At 44.5% G+C, this 18,440-nt stretch overlaps 1 protein-coding gene across 1 annotated transcript in view; it reads left to right on the top strand.

Annotated features, from left to right (window-relative positions):
* Positions 1 to 18,440, top strand: part of cwc27 (CWC27 spliceosome associated cyclophilin) — a 46,871-nt gene that overhangs the window by 1,031 nt on the left and 27,400 nt on the right. The window contains exons 4-11 of the mRNA XM_052525906.1: positions 137 to 280; positions 379 to 477; positions 610 to 713; positions 836 to 905; positions 1,016 to 1,095; positions 1,216 to 1,252; positions 1,392 to 1,567; positions 16,461 to 16,567. Coding sequence (XP_052381866.1) covers positions 137 to 280; positions 379 to 477; positions 610 to 713; positions 836 to 905; positions 1,016 to 1,095; positions 1,216 to 1,252; positions 1,392 to 1,567; positions 16,461 to 16,567 — 817 coding nt within the window. The remainder of the gene's footprint in view (positions 1 to 136; positions 281 to 378; positions 478 to 609; positions 714 to 835; positions 906 to 1,015; positions 1,096 to 1,215; positions 1,253 to 1,391; positions 1,568 to 16,460; positions 16,568 to 18,440) is intronic.

Genomic DNA, 18,440 nt, shown 5'->3' with positions numbered 1-18,440 from the left:
GGCTAGACATAAACTCAACTTTTCTACATGGAACCTTTGTCAACTCACCCATTACTATGGTTTCAGACTTCCCCACTAACAATGTGACAGTGGGGCTGATTCTGGTTTTGCTGTTGGCTCTGTCCCCCGTTCCCAGGATGAGTTCCACTCCAGACTGCGTTTCAACAGACGTGGTCTGGTTGCCATGGCCAACGCAGGGCCCCATGACAACGGCAGCCAGTTCTTCTTCACCCTGGGTCGGGCAGATGAGCTCAACAACAAACACACCATCTTTGGAAAGGTAAAATGCCAAAAGAAGATCAATGCATCTTTTCTGTTTGGAAAGCTTTTAGTATGCAGCATTTGTCCTGTAAGTTCATCTTCCTTTCCCCAATGCAGGTGACTGGTGATACAGTGTACAACATGCTCAGGTTATCCGAAGTGGAATGTGATCAGGAGGAAAGACCTTTAAATCCACACAAGATACGAACCACTGAGGTATGTATGTCTTGTTATGGGTTTACATCACACCGTAATATTTTATCACTTTGACCATTCATTTGTTTTTACATGCGTACCAATTCTGTCAGACTCTTGTTACTTTACGTTTTTTCAAATGTCTCTCTGCAGGTGTTACATTCTCCCTTTGATGACATCATTCCACGTGAAAGAAAAAAATCCAAAAAGGATGAAGACAAAAAAGAGGGAAAGAAATCTCAGTCCAAAGCAACAAAGTAAGTGTTTAATTGACTATTATACACACTTTCTCTGCCCCTCACTCTCAATCTGTTGCTGACTCGGAAGCGTGGTACTGCAGTTATGAACAGTCGGTCTCTGGACCTATTTATTTTGTCAGGAACTTCAGTCTGTTGTCATTTGGAGAGGAAGCTGAGGAGGAAGAGGAAATGGTAACTCAAGTCAGCCAGGTAATTAGAACATGAGCGGTCTTGTTATTCTGCACCTCAAATAAAACTCACCATCTGTATGCCATCCGTGTCAATCAGATACATTACACACATGGTTTCTTTTCACCCAGACACTGAAGGGGAAAAGCAAAAGCAGTCATGACCTGCTGAAGGATGATCCACTGCTGAGCTCTGTCCCAGCGGTCAACAAGTAAACACTAAGATACCGTAGAGACACCATGCTCTGCTGCCTCAACTTATCTTGTTTGGAGAGTGAATGAATGGATATATTATTCATGTTTTTCTGAATCTATTTGTCTTGTGTTTGAAGGAAAAAAGCCAAAGGTGGGGCTGGAGAAGCAGCAGAGGTATGCTCTTATACCTTCATGGGGTCTGTTCAATCAACACACCATGCACCACGTGTATAATGCACTCCGTTCCGCTTGTTGGGGAACACCTTTTCTCTTGAGCGTTCTTCATGCCTTCTCTCCTCTCTCTCGTATTCAGGGTGAGGATGATGAGGCTGCGGAGGGGGATGCGAATGGTGACGAAGAGGAGTATGACTCTGACGAGAGGCAGGAAATGAGGGAGAGGATCTCTAAGAAGCTGAAGAAGATGAAGGAGGATGAGAAGAAGAGTACCGATCCCAGCGAGGAGGACAGAGGAAAGAGGGCCAACCGCAGGTAGATTACACTACAATGACATGCCGTCCATGGCCATTTATGCACCTTTTTAATTTGGTATTGTTGTTTAATCTAATAGCGGTGTTATCGTTTACGTTAATCGTTCGTCAGTGTTCTGAGTTTAGGCCCCTTTTTGTCTTTACCACACCATCTTTGATTAGAAACCTGACTTGGTGCCCAGCAGGTGGCGGCAGCTACAAGAGAAAGTGATGTCAAATCAGTGATACAGTAGTTGTAATTCTTTAGACTGGCCATGGGGAGGCGTTGTAGCACTGCATGGACAAGGGAGCTCAGTCTGTCTATGCACTGGATATACTACTGCTTTAAAAGCCCCAACTCAATGTCCAGCTAGGTGACATGGTGGTTCAGTTCACAAGGAAATCTGTTATAAAAGAGACCGAGCTTTTCGTTCAATCTGTTCCGATTAGGTTTTCGAAGGTATCTTGTGATAACTGAGATGATGCATTATGACTGAACATACCAAAGGACCTCGTCGTAGAGATAGAGCAGTGTGATTCAGTTGCTTTGATGTAATGGCCATCATTAATCCTATGGACTGGCTATATCAGGCTACATACCAACACTGATAACTCAACAATGACTCCTTACTCCTCGCTCACTACTGTAACTAAGTACAGTCTTGACAAGATAATTACAATGGCAAATGCCATCTCTGATTAAACACTGATTGTTGTAAAAATACATTTTAATGGCAATTACTATTGGTGACTATGAATGAATGATTGAATCAAGAGAGTCGGAGGTACTTATGCTGGGTGATTCCTCATGACAATATAACAAAAAATATCATGATTCTTAAGATTTTTGAGAAATGTAATACATAGAAGAGTCCTTTTTTTAGGAAGGATTGTTGACATATATTTGACATTTGTATCTTTATAGCATAATTGTGGAAAAATGTATTAAAGTTGGTACATTTGGCCTTATCTAGGCCGCCATTTAAAGCTGCAATATGTGACATAGAAATGTGTGTTATAGATCTGCCATTCTCATTGAAAACAATTCTAAGAAGCGGTGAATCTGTTCTATGCGTGCTATTTCTATGCTTCCCGTTCTTAAGTTAAGTTTTTGCGTCTTTTACTTACGGTTTTGAACACCAGCTGAAAGTACAATATTTTTGGTTATGGAAATGATATTTCACAGCTTTTTAGATGGTACAGTGAATGATTATCTACATACAATGAATGATTATCTACATACAGTGAATGATTATCTACACAATTAAGCGAACTGTTAGAATTTTTGCAACCAAGAAATGGCATAGTGATTTCTGCAAAATGCATCTCTTAAGATTCCATAATGTTTTCGTCTGCAGGTGCTACAAACCAAACATTGGTGTCATATGAAGCTTTACCTCTTGCTCTGTAATATGCGTAGTATTTTCAGTTCAATAACAATTTTCTTCCATTAATTAACATTGTGAAATATTCACATGAATATTTAACATGAGCAATTTGGACATATGCCATTAGATTTATAGAGAAAAAAGCTACACATTGTTGAACATAAAAGACTCTATTGGCATATCGACGTTCCAGTGAGGATCTCTGCTAGTTTTAAAGATGTGGCCCATTTTTATACAGAGAAATTGACATAGTAGACAATGTAACCAATCACAGCCCTCCTTCTTACTTGTATCATAGCACATCCTGTATCACCAGTAGAGGATGATCATTTTGACATTCACGCTGTTGTTAATGCTTAACATATTGGATCGTAACTCTAAAAGTAGAGGAGATCCCACTGTGGAATGTTGATCTGCCCGTAGAGTATATTATGTTCAACAATGTATATCATTTAGTTTTTTGCCAAATCTAAGATTTGGTGTTTTCGATGTTTGTTTTTCAATATTCATAAATGCATGTAGGAAAATTGTTATTGAAGTCTAAATGCTACTCATATTACGGTAAAGCTTCATATGACACCAATGTTTGCTTTGTAGCGCCTTCAGATGAAACATCATGGAATGCTTAAAGGAGGCCTGGGTAAAGGCCAACATGTCACAAATGTTCCAAATGTGGTCACAAAACTTCAATTCATTCTCTCTCAATTAGGCTTTAAGATACACACGCCAAATATGTCAACATTCCTTCCTCTAAAGGACCATTCTACGAATGACATTTTGTCAAAATCCCCCAAATCATGGTCTTTCTTTGTTGTTGTTCTAGTCTCATGAGGAATCACCATGCTAGGGTGTTGATGAGGACTAGTGACACCCTCTCAGCCAAGCAGAACCCCCTCGCTGCTAACACGCACTCACCTCGGGCCACTGGCCCCACATCAATGAACTCAGCCTGTCCACTGCAGCCAGGACCCGCTAGGTGGAAGAGAAATGCTGTCACCCGCACCACATGCCTTACTCCGCTGTAGTAGAGGCGTCAGTCTGCCAACACTGTGTGAGAGCGAGCAAGCAAACAGGACTGAAAGAGAGTCAGACAGACAGACAGATCGAGCCGGGCAGAGAAAACGGCTGTGACAGTTTTTGTAACCTCAAGGTTGTCGTCCAAAATCAGTTACCGGTGGAGGAAACATAGTGTTTTTAAAAGCATGTGACACGTTTGTCTCAATGCCACTGCTGATTACCACACAGCACCAGCCTTATCATAAAGTGTTATCTAGCAGTGTGTTGTGTTACCTCTCAATTACCCAATGGGATAAGGACTCGGCACCGGCCCAACCAGTCAGCTGTGTGTGCGCTCGTGCGTGTGTGCATGTGACTGACAGGTAGGCCGATGCAGACCGACTGTAGTATATTAAACACAAGCATAGATTGTTTGGCTGTAGGCCTGTACCCCAGCACTGTGGTTTGTGTTGGCACAGAGTCAAAGGGAAGGCTGGTAGGTAGAGCACAGTGTTGGGCCGGGACAAAGGGGGCATTGTTGAAGAATCTCTCCTCTCTGTCTCTCTCTCTTTCTTTCCCCCTTTCTCTCTGAGATATTGTTTCAGACCACAAGAGTGTATTTTTTATTGTTTGGCCCGCTGAGTAATTCCTTTATGCTCAACTGCAGGGGATAAAACTGAAGGATGGTCGTGGGTGCTATCCAGCAGGTCTCAGGTGGAGACGTTAAAAGTCAAGTCTGAGACGACCGCGAAAATTAGGAATCTCGCGGAAAAATATTTTTCAGATCTACACAACTTCTTTACCATATTGCCAGGCAATTGTTTCCCGTAGGTGCCAAGCGACCAGACAACATTCCATTTTCCTCAGCATCAAGTGACGTAATCAGTCCGAGGTGTTTTCACGAGAGATCTCAAATCATAATGTATATTTACTATGACAGGATGGGAATTGAAGAGGGAACTGTAATTTGGTCCCGTCCATTAAAGGAGAGAGTAATAAACCTGGAAATCTCTCTAGAAATACTCGGACTGTTTGGTTGGGTGCGGACAGTTTTTACAACACCGGTATATACACTTACCACATCATTATCCGTTATTGTATATCGACCCCATGATACAGCTATATATAGCTATATATATCAATCCGTCTCACCTCCACAGCATTCACCAGAGAGGGATCTGAGCTCAACACCTCGTCACCATTCCTATTGATTAAATCCGGTCTCTATATGAAGTGCCTGGGGCCTCTTTGCGGGAGTTCATAAAAAATATATATATATATATATTTTATTTTAATTTTATATATATATATTGAAGTAAGTCCCAAAAGCAGTGCATGTGGTAGCCGACTAGCCGCCACTTTTGTTAAACCCGACGGGGCATGACTGGGGAAGCAGAACGCTTCCATATGGCTCTGGGACCCAGCCTTAGTTGACTGGCTCTGCCAACAAGACCCTGGCTCTCTTGCGCTCTCTCTTTCTCTTCTCTTTCTCTCAGGCGTGCACTCTCTCTGCCTTTCTCTCTCTCCATTTACACCGAGTCTACCAAAGATTAGGAACACCTTCCTAATATTGAATTGCACCCCCCCTTTCCATTTTGTCCTCAGAATAGCCTCATTTCGTCAGGGTATGGACTCTACAAGGTGTCGATAGCATTCCACAGGAACTGTTGGGCGGGAAAAACCCAGCAGCGTTGTTGCAGTTCTTCACACGAACCGGTGTGCCTGGCACCTACTCAAAGGCACTTAAATCTTTTGTTTTGCCCATACACCCTCTGAATGGCACATATACACAGTCTGTGTTTTAAAAAAGGCGTAAAAATCCTTCTTTAACAAGCCTCCTCCCCTTCATCTGTACTGATTTAACAAGTGACATCTATAAGGAATCATAGCTTTCACCTGGATTCAGCTTTTTCAGTCTGTCATGGAGTGAGCAGGTGCTCTTAATCTTTTGTATACTCTGTGTATATCTCTCTTATCTATGTCTCCCTGTCTTTCCCCTCTTCTCATTGCCTGGTTGTTCTGAATTCAACCTCAAATCAGGAAGAAACAACTCCTGTCAGGCCCAACGTTTAACCATGACCAGTCTTTTTCCAATCTTAATCATGTTTTAACTGAGAAATATCTTTGTTTGGGCCTTTTAAGGTCTAGGCCTGTGAGCCAGTCCAGGGGGTTGTGTGTGTGTGTGTGTGTGTGTGTGTGTGTGTGTGTGTGTGAAGAAAAGTCTATGATGACTGTTGATCTTTAACAGATTGAGATGTGGCCTTTCCCTGACTGACTAGGTGACTGACGACCTGGTCACCAAGACGACCCAGTACCTCTCCCGAAGGAGGGTTGGCCAGACCATTGTTGTTTCACTAGACGGTCCTTCAGCAGACAATGGAACTCGCAATTAACTAGGACAACAGACACCAATTATCTAAGCCCAAGTGGTCTTACCCTGGACACACACACACACACACACACACACACACACACACACACACACACAAAAGTGACACGGTGTGGCTAATTGGCTGCACCTGTTTGTTGTGATTGGTCATAACCCAGGGGGTCTCTCCGAGAAAGGTAATGGGAATCAGGAAGCACTGGACTCTCTAGTGGAGAACCGCTGTAGACACTCCAGTTCCTGGCAGCAGGGTCCTGTGTGTTTTGGAACTGACAGGTCTACACATCTCTGCTGGCCCGACCTTGCATGTCTATCCAGCACGGAGCACTCTCTATCTTCGTCTTTCTCTCTCTCTCTTTCTCTTGCTTTCTCTCTCTTCCCTCTTTCTCCATCTGTCTGTCTCTCTCTCTCTCTGTGTGTTTAGGACTCTTTATGTGTTTGATGGGCTGGATGGAATGAAGAACCTGTGGGGAATTTAGCCTACTTGGTAGGAGAGGGATAGACACATTGCTTCTCTCCTTCTCTGCACAGTCATGCAGATTCTTGTCTGTGCTGCTGCTGGTGCTGTGGTCAGAATCCTCCTCACCGTCCTGCTCGGCTTTGAGCCAAGCCGAAGCTCGAATCCACTCTGTGCTGCTTGCCTACGGAGCAGCAAGGGGAACTGCCCCTCCCTACCTTCAGTCTATGCTCAAACCCTACACCCCATCCCGAGCACTCCGTTCTGCCACCTCTTGCCTCTTGGCCGTCCAACCCCTACACGGGGGTCAGCTCCCGCTCAGGCCAGTCAAACCTTTTCTCTGTCCTGACACCCTAGTGGCGGAAAGGGCTTTCCCCTGACACCAGGACAGCAGAGTCCCTGCCCGTGTTAAGGATGTGTCCGAAGCCTTAACTCTTCAAAGAATATATATTTTAAATAAGACATCATATGTACTTTATTATGATATGTGGTTGTCCCACCTAGCTATCTGAAGATGAATGCACTAAATGTAAGTCGCCCTGGACAAGAGTGTCTGCTGGACAAGAGTGTCTGCTGGACAAGAGTGTCTGCTGGACAAGAGTGTCTGCTGGACAAGAGTGTCTGCTGGACAAGAGTGTCTGCTGGACGACTTGAATGTAAAGTGTCATCCCACTGTCTGTCATCCCAATATCTCTGGTATACCAGAGGCCTGGTTTAGACTGCTGCGCTGAGGGATTGGGATCCCTCCCGTTCTCTGTCTGTGCTGTGCTGTGGGTTCCTCTCCGGCGCTGGCAGGGTTCGAGAGAGAGAGCGAGTGACTGACTGACTGGGCCGTAGCCAGTCACTTTGTGTGCTTTCTTTATGAAAAGTAAATCATCCACAGCACCCTGGGTTTCGCTTATTTGAATTGTCTGAATGAGCGACAATCGCTGGCAGCCCCTGAGAGGCCGAAAGCCGCCTGGCCCAGCAGAGAGGAATGACGAAGACCTGTTCCTACTTCAATCTGCTCAGAAAAGAGGAGAGGGAGGACATTTAATGTAGATAGGCTGGTCCTAGACATGCGTCTCTCACTCTCTCTCCTCTCTTCTCTGTCTCTCTCTCTTTCACCTCCTTCTCCTCCTTACAGTGTTGTGGGATGACAGTCCCACTCACTCCTTCCCTGCTGGCAGGTGGGGAGGTGCTGCTGAATGGCTGGCATTGTGCTCCGGTTGGGAAGGAGGGATGAAGGAGGTGGAGTGGAGGAGGGGATGGATGTCTCTTGACCCCCCCCCCCAGCTGAGAGATCTGAAGGAGGGAGGGAGTCAGAGAGAGAGAGAGAGAGAGAGAGAGGGCACACTCTGGCATCTCGTCAAAGCCTGGTCTCATTAACACGCTCTGTGTGTGTGTGCGTGTGTGAGAGAGAGAGGCTGGGATGGTCCTGCTAACAGAAGGCCACTGTATTCACTACTGTGTTATTTTTCATCTGGCTAAATGAATACCCATGGAGACCTCCCCTTAGGCTGGTTGAAACTAGTGCCCACCTTGTGGTGTTTCTGCTATTTTTAACTGTACCGCTCTGCTCTGGCTCATTCTCATTTATTAGCAGTTCTGTTTTGGAGGCCGTTTGTGACAGCTTGCCACTTCTTGAAATCTGATTTAGCCTATTTACTCTGACTATATCCGCTTTTATATATAGCCTCTATGCAGGCAACAGGGCCGTAGCCAGGGTCTGAGTTTCAGTGAGGTCCGATGGGAGCCTCACATTGGTAACGTTATCACGTTCAGCCACCTCAGTCCATCTACAAACACATAGCCTATTAGCTATACGATTAGCCGCTTCACATTAACTCAGCACTTAGTTTTTAATCAATCATTTTAATACGTACAGAGAGATCTGTGAGGGGGTTAATAAAAATACTTTTCCTGCTCATGGTGATGTCCGCGCCCCAGTGGGAATCTAATTAGCATAATAAAAGAAATCCCTGTTAAAATATTTGTTTTGCTTTGCATGCGTCTCGGTCCACCGCATCCGTCTAGGTCTCACTTCCGCATCTGCGGTGGAAGGTGACAGAGCGAGAGCGGCGTTTCAGACCATGAGACATCCCGAAAATCGGTTCTTCTCACAAAATCGTCTGTAGCGTCCGAACGGTTTGACCTGCACACTATTATGACTCTATGGAAAGATGAGATTCTCACGAAGACGATGGTGTTCTCCGTTCTGCTCTACGACCCCCACAAGTGTCTTGGGACTTGTCTGAAGTCTGTACAGCCAATCTGCCAACTTCTGTCTGTTAGCGTCCCAACAGTTTGGGCTACACACTAATATGACCCCTCTGTGGAAAGGCGAGACACTCACGTGCACGCACATCTCTAGGCCTCACAAGACTCCTCTGAAGGTCCCCTGGTACCAATGGAAAGAAAATGAATGGAAGTATAATGTATACAGTATGGAAACTTTTTAGTGTCAAAAATAAGGGGTTAAATACATGTAAAATTGCTCAGATATAGGACAGACACTTTACAGTAAACTTGTTTTTGGAATTGTTGGGGGGGGGGGGCTTATCTGTTGTTCCATGTAGTGAATCTGTTCTTCAATGCATTTGAATGGGCTAATAGCAGTAAAGCCAAAAATAAATGTTCATCGAGCCAAAAATAAATGTTAATCGAGCCAAAAATAAATGTTCATCAAATCATTTTTTCAATACAAAAATGTATACTCCAAGGGGTGTGAATTCAAAATCAAGGAGCAAAATTTAAACAATTCCATGTGGTTTAGTAGAACCCTCCCCCGCTTAAGACAGAGCTTAGACTCTTATTTAACAAAAGGTAAACAAATACGTTTGCTTTGCATAACTGTTTTGTTGTTGTTGCAGTTTAACTAAGTTCCTGCATTTCTACACATTTTTGTCATGGATTGGGGAGTAATTATTGCTATTTTAAAAGCTGATTTACTGCAATTCTACACATTCTCCCATGACTTAGGGCATGTTAATATGATATCTGAGGGAGCGTGACAAACAAAATCAATGGGGGCCCTTTGGAGGTTAGGGCCCCTGGGCGCATGCCTTGACTGCCCGGTCGGTAATTCGGCCAAGATTACAAGTTTAGATAGCTGGCTAGACTAATTTAACAATCTAAACATCTTAACTGACATGGGCTAATTGAGTGACTGTCAGTGAATGACAAATAGCACACTGCTGATGCACAACCAAGTTTTGAAAATTGCACCTTGTGTATTCTACTATTCTCACTTTTTTGGGGGCTCCTCATGTGTAGCCACGGCCCTGATAAAAGTTACCGCCAATATAAAGCAAGCACCGACATAGTGTCTCGATCTCTATTGGAGGGATGTGACACCATTCCATAATTTGGTGGTTTGTTGATGGTGGTGAAAAAAGCTGTCTCAGTGTTAAACTAGGTTGAGATCTGGTGACTGAGACACACAGCTCATTTCTGATTCCCCCCTCATAATTTGGTCACATCAGATGTTTTTCATCTCAAATCTTTTTCAGAGCTGATCTGATTGGTCAAAAGACCATTAGTGATAAAAAGATCAGAATTGGACTGCCTGTGTAAACACACACACCAGTTAGCCTGATGGGTAGAAGCATTGGGCCAGTAACCCAAAGGTAGCTGGATCGAATCCCAGAGCTGACAAGGTAAAAATATTTTGTTCTGCCCCTGAGCAAGGCAGTTAACTGCTCCCCGGGGCGCCGATGAGGTGGATGCCGATGAAGTCAGAGGGGTTGAGTTAAATATGGAAGACACATTCAGTTTAACACATTCAGTTGTACAAACTGACTTGATGTCCCCCTTTACCTTAACCTTTAAACCCCCTTTAAACCCCCTATGCTCCTTTGAGACCTCTGAGATGTCTTCTTCTAGCTGCGTGGAAGCACCTGCTTTCAATGTACTTTGTGTTTACTCAAGTGTCTCCTTTATTTTGGCAGTTGCGTTTATGAGGCTATAGTATAGGCTCAGAAGTTTTACATTTTATTTCTACTTCTCATAAAAGAATATAGAATTCATTTAATGTTTTATTACACTCACAGAGCAGTCAATAGAAGCTGAATTCCATGAGCGTTTTGAAGAAGTCTCCAGCGATCTTAACTCAAAGTGACTCATTAATTAAATGACAGCAGTGCGGGTGACCTCTTTCACCGATCCGTTCTTGACTTAGGTACTGTCAGTTGGTTTTGTCACCTCGGTTCAGTCAGGGGAACGTTAAGGAGGCTGACAGCGAATTCGGTGCCTAGCTGTGTCCTTCTTCCGTGAAGCCGTGGTCGGGACAGGGTCCGTAGCGCCTCTTTGTAACTGGAGTATCCTCCGGGCACTTTTGTCTTAGGACTCTCAATGCAGACGGCTGTCAAGTCAACCAGTCTTGTCAAATAATAGTGACTTCATCAATACTGCAAGGCCTGATTCCATTTAGTCGTTTGGCTGTTTGTTTGGTTGATAGGCTGCTGGTCGACCAAGATGTCTTTAGTCGAGCAGTAGCAAAGAAAATATGTATTTTCATGGTGTACAAGACACCTGTCTGATTTCGCGCCTGTCTGAGTGAACTAAATCATTGTGGAGGTCATGGGGATGACACAGGCCATCACTGTAAGACATGTGCACATTAAATTGTATATGGTTATTAGAGGTCGACCCATTATGATTTTTCACGCCAATACCGATTTATTGGAGGATTAAAAAAAAAGCTGATACTGATTAATCGGAATATATATATATATATATACACACACACACACACACACACACACACACACACACACACACACACACACACACACACACACACACACACACACACACACACACACACACACACACACACACACACACACACACACACACACACACACACACACACACACAGTGGGGCAAAAAAAGTATTTAGTCAGCCACCAATTGTGCAATTTCTCCCACTTAAAAAGATGAGAGAGGCCTGTAATTCAACTATGACACACAAAAGGAGGGGCAAAAAAATCCAGAAAATCACATTGTAGGACTTTTAATGAATGTATTTGCAAACTATGGTGGAAAATAAGTATTTGGCCAATAACGAAAGTTTATCTTAATACTTTGTTATATACCCTTTGTTGGTAATGACAGAGGTCAAATGTTTTCTGTAAGTCTTCACAAGGTTCACACACACTGTTGCTGGTATTTTGGCCCATTCCTCCATGCAGATCTCCTCTAGAGCAGTGATGTTTTGGGGCTGTTGCTGCTGGGCAACACAGACTTTCAACTCCCTCCAAAGATTTTCTATGAGGTTGAGATCTGGAGACTGGCTAGGCCACTCCAGAACCTTGAAATGCTTCTTACAAAGCCACTCCTTCGTTGCCCGGGCGTTGTGTTTGGAGTCATTGTCATCCAAATGCTCTCTAGTAAACTTCAGACGGACCTGGACATGTACTGGCTTAAGCAGGGGGACACGTCTGGCACTGCAGGATTTCAGTCCCTGGCGGCGTAGTGTGTTACTGATGGTAGGCTTTGTTACTTTGGTCCCAGCTCTCTGCAGGTTATTCACTAGGTCCCCCCGTGTGGTTCTGGGATTTTTGCGATCATTTTGACCCCACGGGGTAAGATCTTACGTGGAGCCCCAGATCGAGGGAGATTATCAGTGGTCTTGTATGTCTTCCATTTCCTAATAATTGCTCCCATAGTTGATTTCTTCAAACCATGCTGCTTACCTATTGCAGATTCAGTCTTCCCAGCCTGGTGCAGGTCTACAATTTTGTTTCTGGTGTCCGTTGACAGCTCTTTGGTTTTGGCCAGAGCGGAGTTTGGAGTGTGACTGTTTGAGGTTGTGGACAGGTGTCTTTTATACTGATAACAAGTTCAAACAGGTGCCATTAATACAGGTAACGAGTGGAGGACAGAGGAGCCTCTTAAAGAGGTTGTTACAGGTCTGTGAGAGCCAGAAATCTTGCTTGTTTGTAGGTGACCAAATACTTATTTTCCACCATAATTTGCAAATAAATTCATTTAAAATCCTATAATGTGATTTTCTGGATTTTTCCCCTAATTTTGTCCGTCATAGTTGAAGTGTACCTATGATGAAAATTACAGGCCTCTCTCATCTTTTTAAGTGGGAGAACTTGCACAATTGGTGGCTGACTAAATACTTTTTTGCCCCACTGTATATAAAATACACATTTTAAAATTGTGACCAATCGATTGGTTGAAAGAACAGACGACTGTTGGTCTAACAAAAACCATTTTTGTCGGGAACACGCCCTACAATACTGTCATCCCTACAGACAGGCGGATGGGGGCAGAGTAGTTAGTTTACCTCTGTGCTGCTGACAGAAACAATATAATCTCCAGTGTCAGTCTATCAGTGTGTTGCAGTGTTGGAGGGCTCTGTGTGGAATGTGCTGAGCCCCCAGGAGTGAATGAACAGGTGTTGCTGGCTGGCTCTCTTCCCTCCTCGTTCCCGTCCTCTCTGGCCCCTCTCCTTTATTGGCACGGGGGTCTGCCCGCGGCACCATTGTTTGGCAGTTGCCTTGGAGATGTCTCTCTTGTTTTGCAAATTGCAGCGTGTCAAGGCAAGCCGAAAATGATCACTCAGTCAGAAGTGTGTCCTCCCCTCCCTCCCAGTAAAATATATAGCCTATGGTCTGTCTTCATTTCAAACTCCATAGATCTCTGTGCCGATAAATCTGAGCTTGTGTAGTTACCGTATCAACAGCTAGCAGGCCCAGAGCTGTTTTGCCCAATTAAGCTGATTGTTATCGAGGTGTACAAAACAAAGCAAATTCGAAAGGTTAACATGGTCAGCAAAAATTATACTGTTCGTTCGTCTCCTCCATCTTGAGCTCATGTGTTCTGACCTTACCCACTGCCTTAGCTACACATGTTTACATACAGTACTTTACCTTACCTAACTCCTCAGCTTTGACCTTCCCTTACTTAACTCCTCATGCCGTAGTCCACTCAGCCCGGCTCCCCAAAACGAGCTCTTAGACGAGCTCTGAGACGAGCTCTGAGACACCGGGAGACACAGAGAGGTGGATGTGAGACTGAGACGGGACACTGGGCAGGCGACAGTCTACAAAGGCCTCAGGCAGAGTTCCAGGATGTCTCCTGTCTACCATCTCAGCTCTGACAGTGTCTCTGCTGGATAGAGAGGGGAAACATACCAACAACCCCATGCCTAGCTGTGTCTGATGCTCACAGAGCTCAAGTACCTCCTATACCTGTGCCCCAAGAAAGGGAAAACATACCAGCACCATGTCTGGCTGGCTGTGTGTCTGAGACTCACATACCTAAGCCCCTAAAGAGGAGAAATAACATTGAACGAACCAACACCATGTCTAGCTGTGTCTGGGTCACGCATACAGTACCTTATAGGCCTCCAATACCTGAGCCCCTACTTAGAGACAGCAGGGAGCCCAACATGGAAGAGACACAGCGGGATCTAGTCGACCACAATAATACATTTTACAAGGTCAATATATCAGACGTCGCTAAGTTTGATGACCCCCCCCGAGAGCTTCTAAGGAGCAATGGAGGGGTGAAGTACAGAATGGAGGGGTGAAGGAGAGCTGGGGAAGTACAGAATGAGGAACAGAAGGTGGGGAGAGCGAGAGAGAGAGAGTAAAGAAAGGTGTTCAGAGAAACAAAGGCAGCCATTGTTTGGAGAGGCTTCCTGGACGTGTTTCTGCCAGGCTGAAGTTCACCTGTGTTGCCTACCCGTGTTACCTGTGCTCTGCAAAAGGACCCAAACAGAGCTGTCAGGCTTTGTATAAATATTATTATCTCCCAACATCAGATAGCTGGTCTGTACTTAGCAGCCTCTGTCTGTCAGTCATGTTAAAGAGAACAGTATGAGGAGGATTGTTGGCACGGGGAGCAGACTTCCTCTCTAGCCTCTCCTCTCCCTCTCCTAGCCGGGCATTTGGGCAGCCAGCCAGCAGAGACCTCCGCTCACACCCAGGATTTCTGGACCTGGGTCTGGACATGCCTTGGCCTCAATGCCCTGACTTTAATCACTGTTCCAGGTCTCCTCATTCAGGGTCAGAAAGGCCGGACAATCATTCTTGAACATTTGCAGTGTATGAATGTGCATTCGTGCTCAGCACAGTAATTGAGGCATACACTTTATTTATACAGTGCCTTGCGAAAGTATTCGGCCCCCTTGAACTTTGCGACCTTTTGCCACATTTCAGGCATATCCAGGTGTTAGAATGGCCAAGTCAAAGTCCAATCGAGAATCTGTGGAAAGACCTGAAAACTGTTGTTCACAAATGCTCTCCATCCAACCTCACTGAGCTCGCGCTGTTTTGCAAGGAGGATTGGGAAAAAATGTCAGTCTCTCGATGTGCTGATAGAGACATACCCCAAGCGACTTACAGCTGTAATCGCAGCAAAAGGTGGCGCTACAAAGTATTAACTTAAGGGGGCTGAATAATTTTGCACGCCCAATTTTTCCGTTTTTGATTTGTTAAAAAAGTTTGAAATATCCAATAAATGTCGTTCCACTTCATGATTGTGTCCCACTTGTTGTTGATTCTTCACAAAAATATACAGTTTTATATCTTTGTTTGAAGCCTGAAATGTGGCAAAAGGTTGCGAAGTTCAAGGGGGCCGAATACTTTCGCAAGGCACTGTAGATCCACTACTTCCCACTGCTTATGTCTTCTTGACGTCTGTTCCCCTCTGTCTGAGGTCTGAGTATTTTGGGCTACTGTATCATTGGTAAGTGTCATTTCAGGTTTATAGCCTCCCATGAAATTGAAACACATTTGAGTCCATCTGAAGGTAACACCCCTCGGTGTTGTATTACTGTAATTGCAGTCTATATAAATACATGTAGGAAGCAAGTTATGATAAAGGAAGCGACTCAAATAAATGATTGTTTTGCGAAGGGTATGACTATAGCCAGCCAGCCACAGTTTTTAAAAACCAACCGAGGACATGCCTTTTTTAAACTGGGAACAAATTGGAGGCAACTTGGTGCCAGTTTCCCCAGTCTCAAGCACTTCATCGAGTTCATTTGGTCCACGGCCGCAGTAGGGATCAGTGACTTGTTACTCAAGAGAGAGATGGACTTTTCTCTGCAGGGGTTTTATGGGGCTGTGTTGTACCCACTCAACCACAACATCCCTTCTAGTGGTGCCAGAACCCTGGCCTGCCTGGAAGGCCGCGTGAACACTCCTCATAATAAGGCGCCACTCGATTTATTGGAGCTCGTTTTTTAGTGTACATATTTCAACCCTCAAACTGTATAGAAGCGCTGCCTATGATCATTGTGTTTTTTTTTTTTGTTGTTTTAAAAAAAAAAAAAAAAACATTTAAATGTTCATTTTACGACGGCTCAGTGCTCTCACACACACACACTCCACATGCTAATTGCGTTGTGAGAAGCTTGAAGTAGGTAACTTGGAACAATACGTGTTTGTTTGTCAAGACCCAGAACAGTGGACTGCTGTAGAAAGTTCTGGATAAATAAACAGGAATTTAAGCTATGACTTTTGACCACGTCACTGAAAAGTCAAATGCACCTGGGTTCCCCGATCGCAGTAGCGTTTGCTCTCTTCAGTCAGTCTGACTTGCTGTAGAGCCATCTGTAGTAATTCAGATGACTTTCGTTTATTTTATTTATTTTTTTTCGGTACATTTTGAGGCTGTCACCTGCGGTATACCTTGTTTTGATCTGTGGTTTACCTGAATGTTAACTCCTCTGTTCCCTTTACAGCGACGAGCTGCGTCAAGAGGCTCGCCAGTTGAAGAAGGACCTACTGGCCATCAAAAAGAGGAGGGAAGACATCGCCAATCCTCCAAAGAAGGAAGAGGAAGGCGAGGGTATGTCACTACATCAACTACTGTTTTAAATACCTTGCAGGTACCACTTTATAAATGGTTTGTTAAATGGTTTATGAAAGGATTTTCTACAGACTTTATAGACTGTTAAAAAAAAAAAAAACGACTTACCTACTCACCCTTTATACTCTTTATATGTGAAGTGTTACCCAAAGTCATTTTCTCTCTGTGATCTAACACAGAGGATATCCTCCATCTCCATGAGGTACAGTATTTATTCTCTGGGCCACATTCTCCTCTAATGGCTACGTATGTAGCCAGACAGTCCTCTCGTCTCTGACAATTAAGGCGGACGTCAACGTCTAGTTTATTCTACCCATGGCTCTGCTTTTTTTTTTTTTTTTTTTTTAATTGCGTAAATTGCTTGAGCAACAAATTACTGAGTTGCCTACCCCCGTTGGTTAAAAACCAAAGCCTTGCCGTAGGTTGGTCTTCAGCTTTGCTTAAAGTGACAAGGCGACGAAGTGGGTGTATTTTCCCCCCTTCGTTACCACACAGTCCTGCAGCCTCCCGTAATACCGCCTGTCTCCCGAGTGTTTTGTCGGTACACCCACCGATAAAGAAACACATATTTTTGGACAATCATGAAAACCACGTTGGCTCAGAGTTAGGTACGACTGAGAAGCTCAAAACGTTGTTTTGCAACAAAACCAATGGTCCATGTGGTCTTGTGGTGGCATAAATGCCAACTGAACAGGGGGGGGTCACCGCAAGGCGCGTTTAAGTTCATGAGATATTGAGATGCTCTCATCATCTCCTAGACACTGTTTGTCTTTTTTCCCCCGACACCGCCTCTTACTCAGTGCTTACCACATGGTGGGTACTCGACTCAGAACCCACTATTAGGTCTCAACTGAGACTGGATCCCAGCTAGAGCTGTTTCTGTTTAGGCCTACTTGGCAGGTCACAGGGAAACAAAAGCTTCAGTTCAGGTAGGTCAGTGTAGATGTGGTTATCCAGCCGGATGCTGTAACCGGGGGTTAACCAGGAGGCCTTTATGTGTGTCTCCGGCTGGGCAGCAGCCTCTTTGAACGCTCCTCTCATTACGTGAATATGTTGGACGTGAGGCTTCATTCAGTAGGATGGAATGTGTAGAAGAGAAGTCACGTTGCCAGCGGACTCTGCAGGGGGGCAGATGTCTGCTTAAACACTGAATCCTGAGACTCGGCTGAGGGAGAGGAATGCACTGTTGCGTGGTGTGGTGGGTTAGATACTGAAGGAGGTGGTTTTATCTCATTCTCATCATTCTGGATGGATGGTGACTTTGGGTTTAAAGTGGTGAAACAGCTACTGCTTCACATTTTGGCTGCGCCCTGCAGAGGTTGGAACCTAAATGAATCGCCAATAGTTTAGTTCTGAACCGAACCATATATATATACTGTTCCGACCAGCAAAATAATGCTCTGAACCGGTTCGAACCCCCCAATTAGAGGCTTGCTATGGAGCAGGCAAGCTATAGCTCAGTGAGTTGTTTACATACGCGATGGAAAGAGAAGTGTAGGACATGATATACAACTTACATATTGCAGGTGGGGAGAGTGAGAGGGTAGAGGAGGAGGCTTGGCTTGAAGTGCTGGGAATCTTGTTATGACATGCATTATCTGAATTAGGCCCACAGAGCTATACCTACGGAGGAGCGGCTTCTATGGAGGAACTTTGAATGTCTTTGAACTTCAGAGTCGGCTAACGTTGGACCAGAGCTATCTAGCTAACAAGCTTGTGTGTGCACAGCGGCACCAGAATCAGTAACACGTGAAATGTGATAACTATAGAATCCCTAACTAACGTTGAAAAAGTTAAACCCTTTCTTCTCTAATTAAAAATCTCTCCCTATATTCTGAATCAAACTTGCAAC

Source organism: Oncorhynchus keta, chromosome 9 (genome assembly GCF_023373465.1).
Source record: "Oncorhynchus keta strain PuntledgeMale-10-30-2019 chromosome 9, Oket_V2, whole genome shotgun sequence".
In the NCBI taxonomy this organism is placed as follows: Eukaryota; Metazoa; Chordata; class Actinopteri; order Salmoniformes; family Salmonidae; genus Oncorhynchus; species Oncorhynchus keta.
Note: the sequence above shows the minus strand (reverse complement) of the source record. Positions and strands in the feature narration are given on the sequence as shown.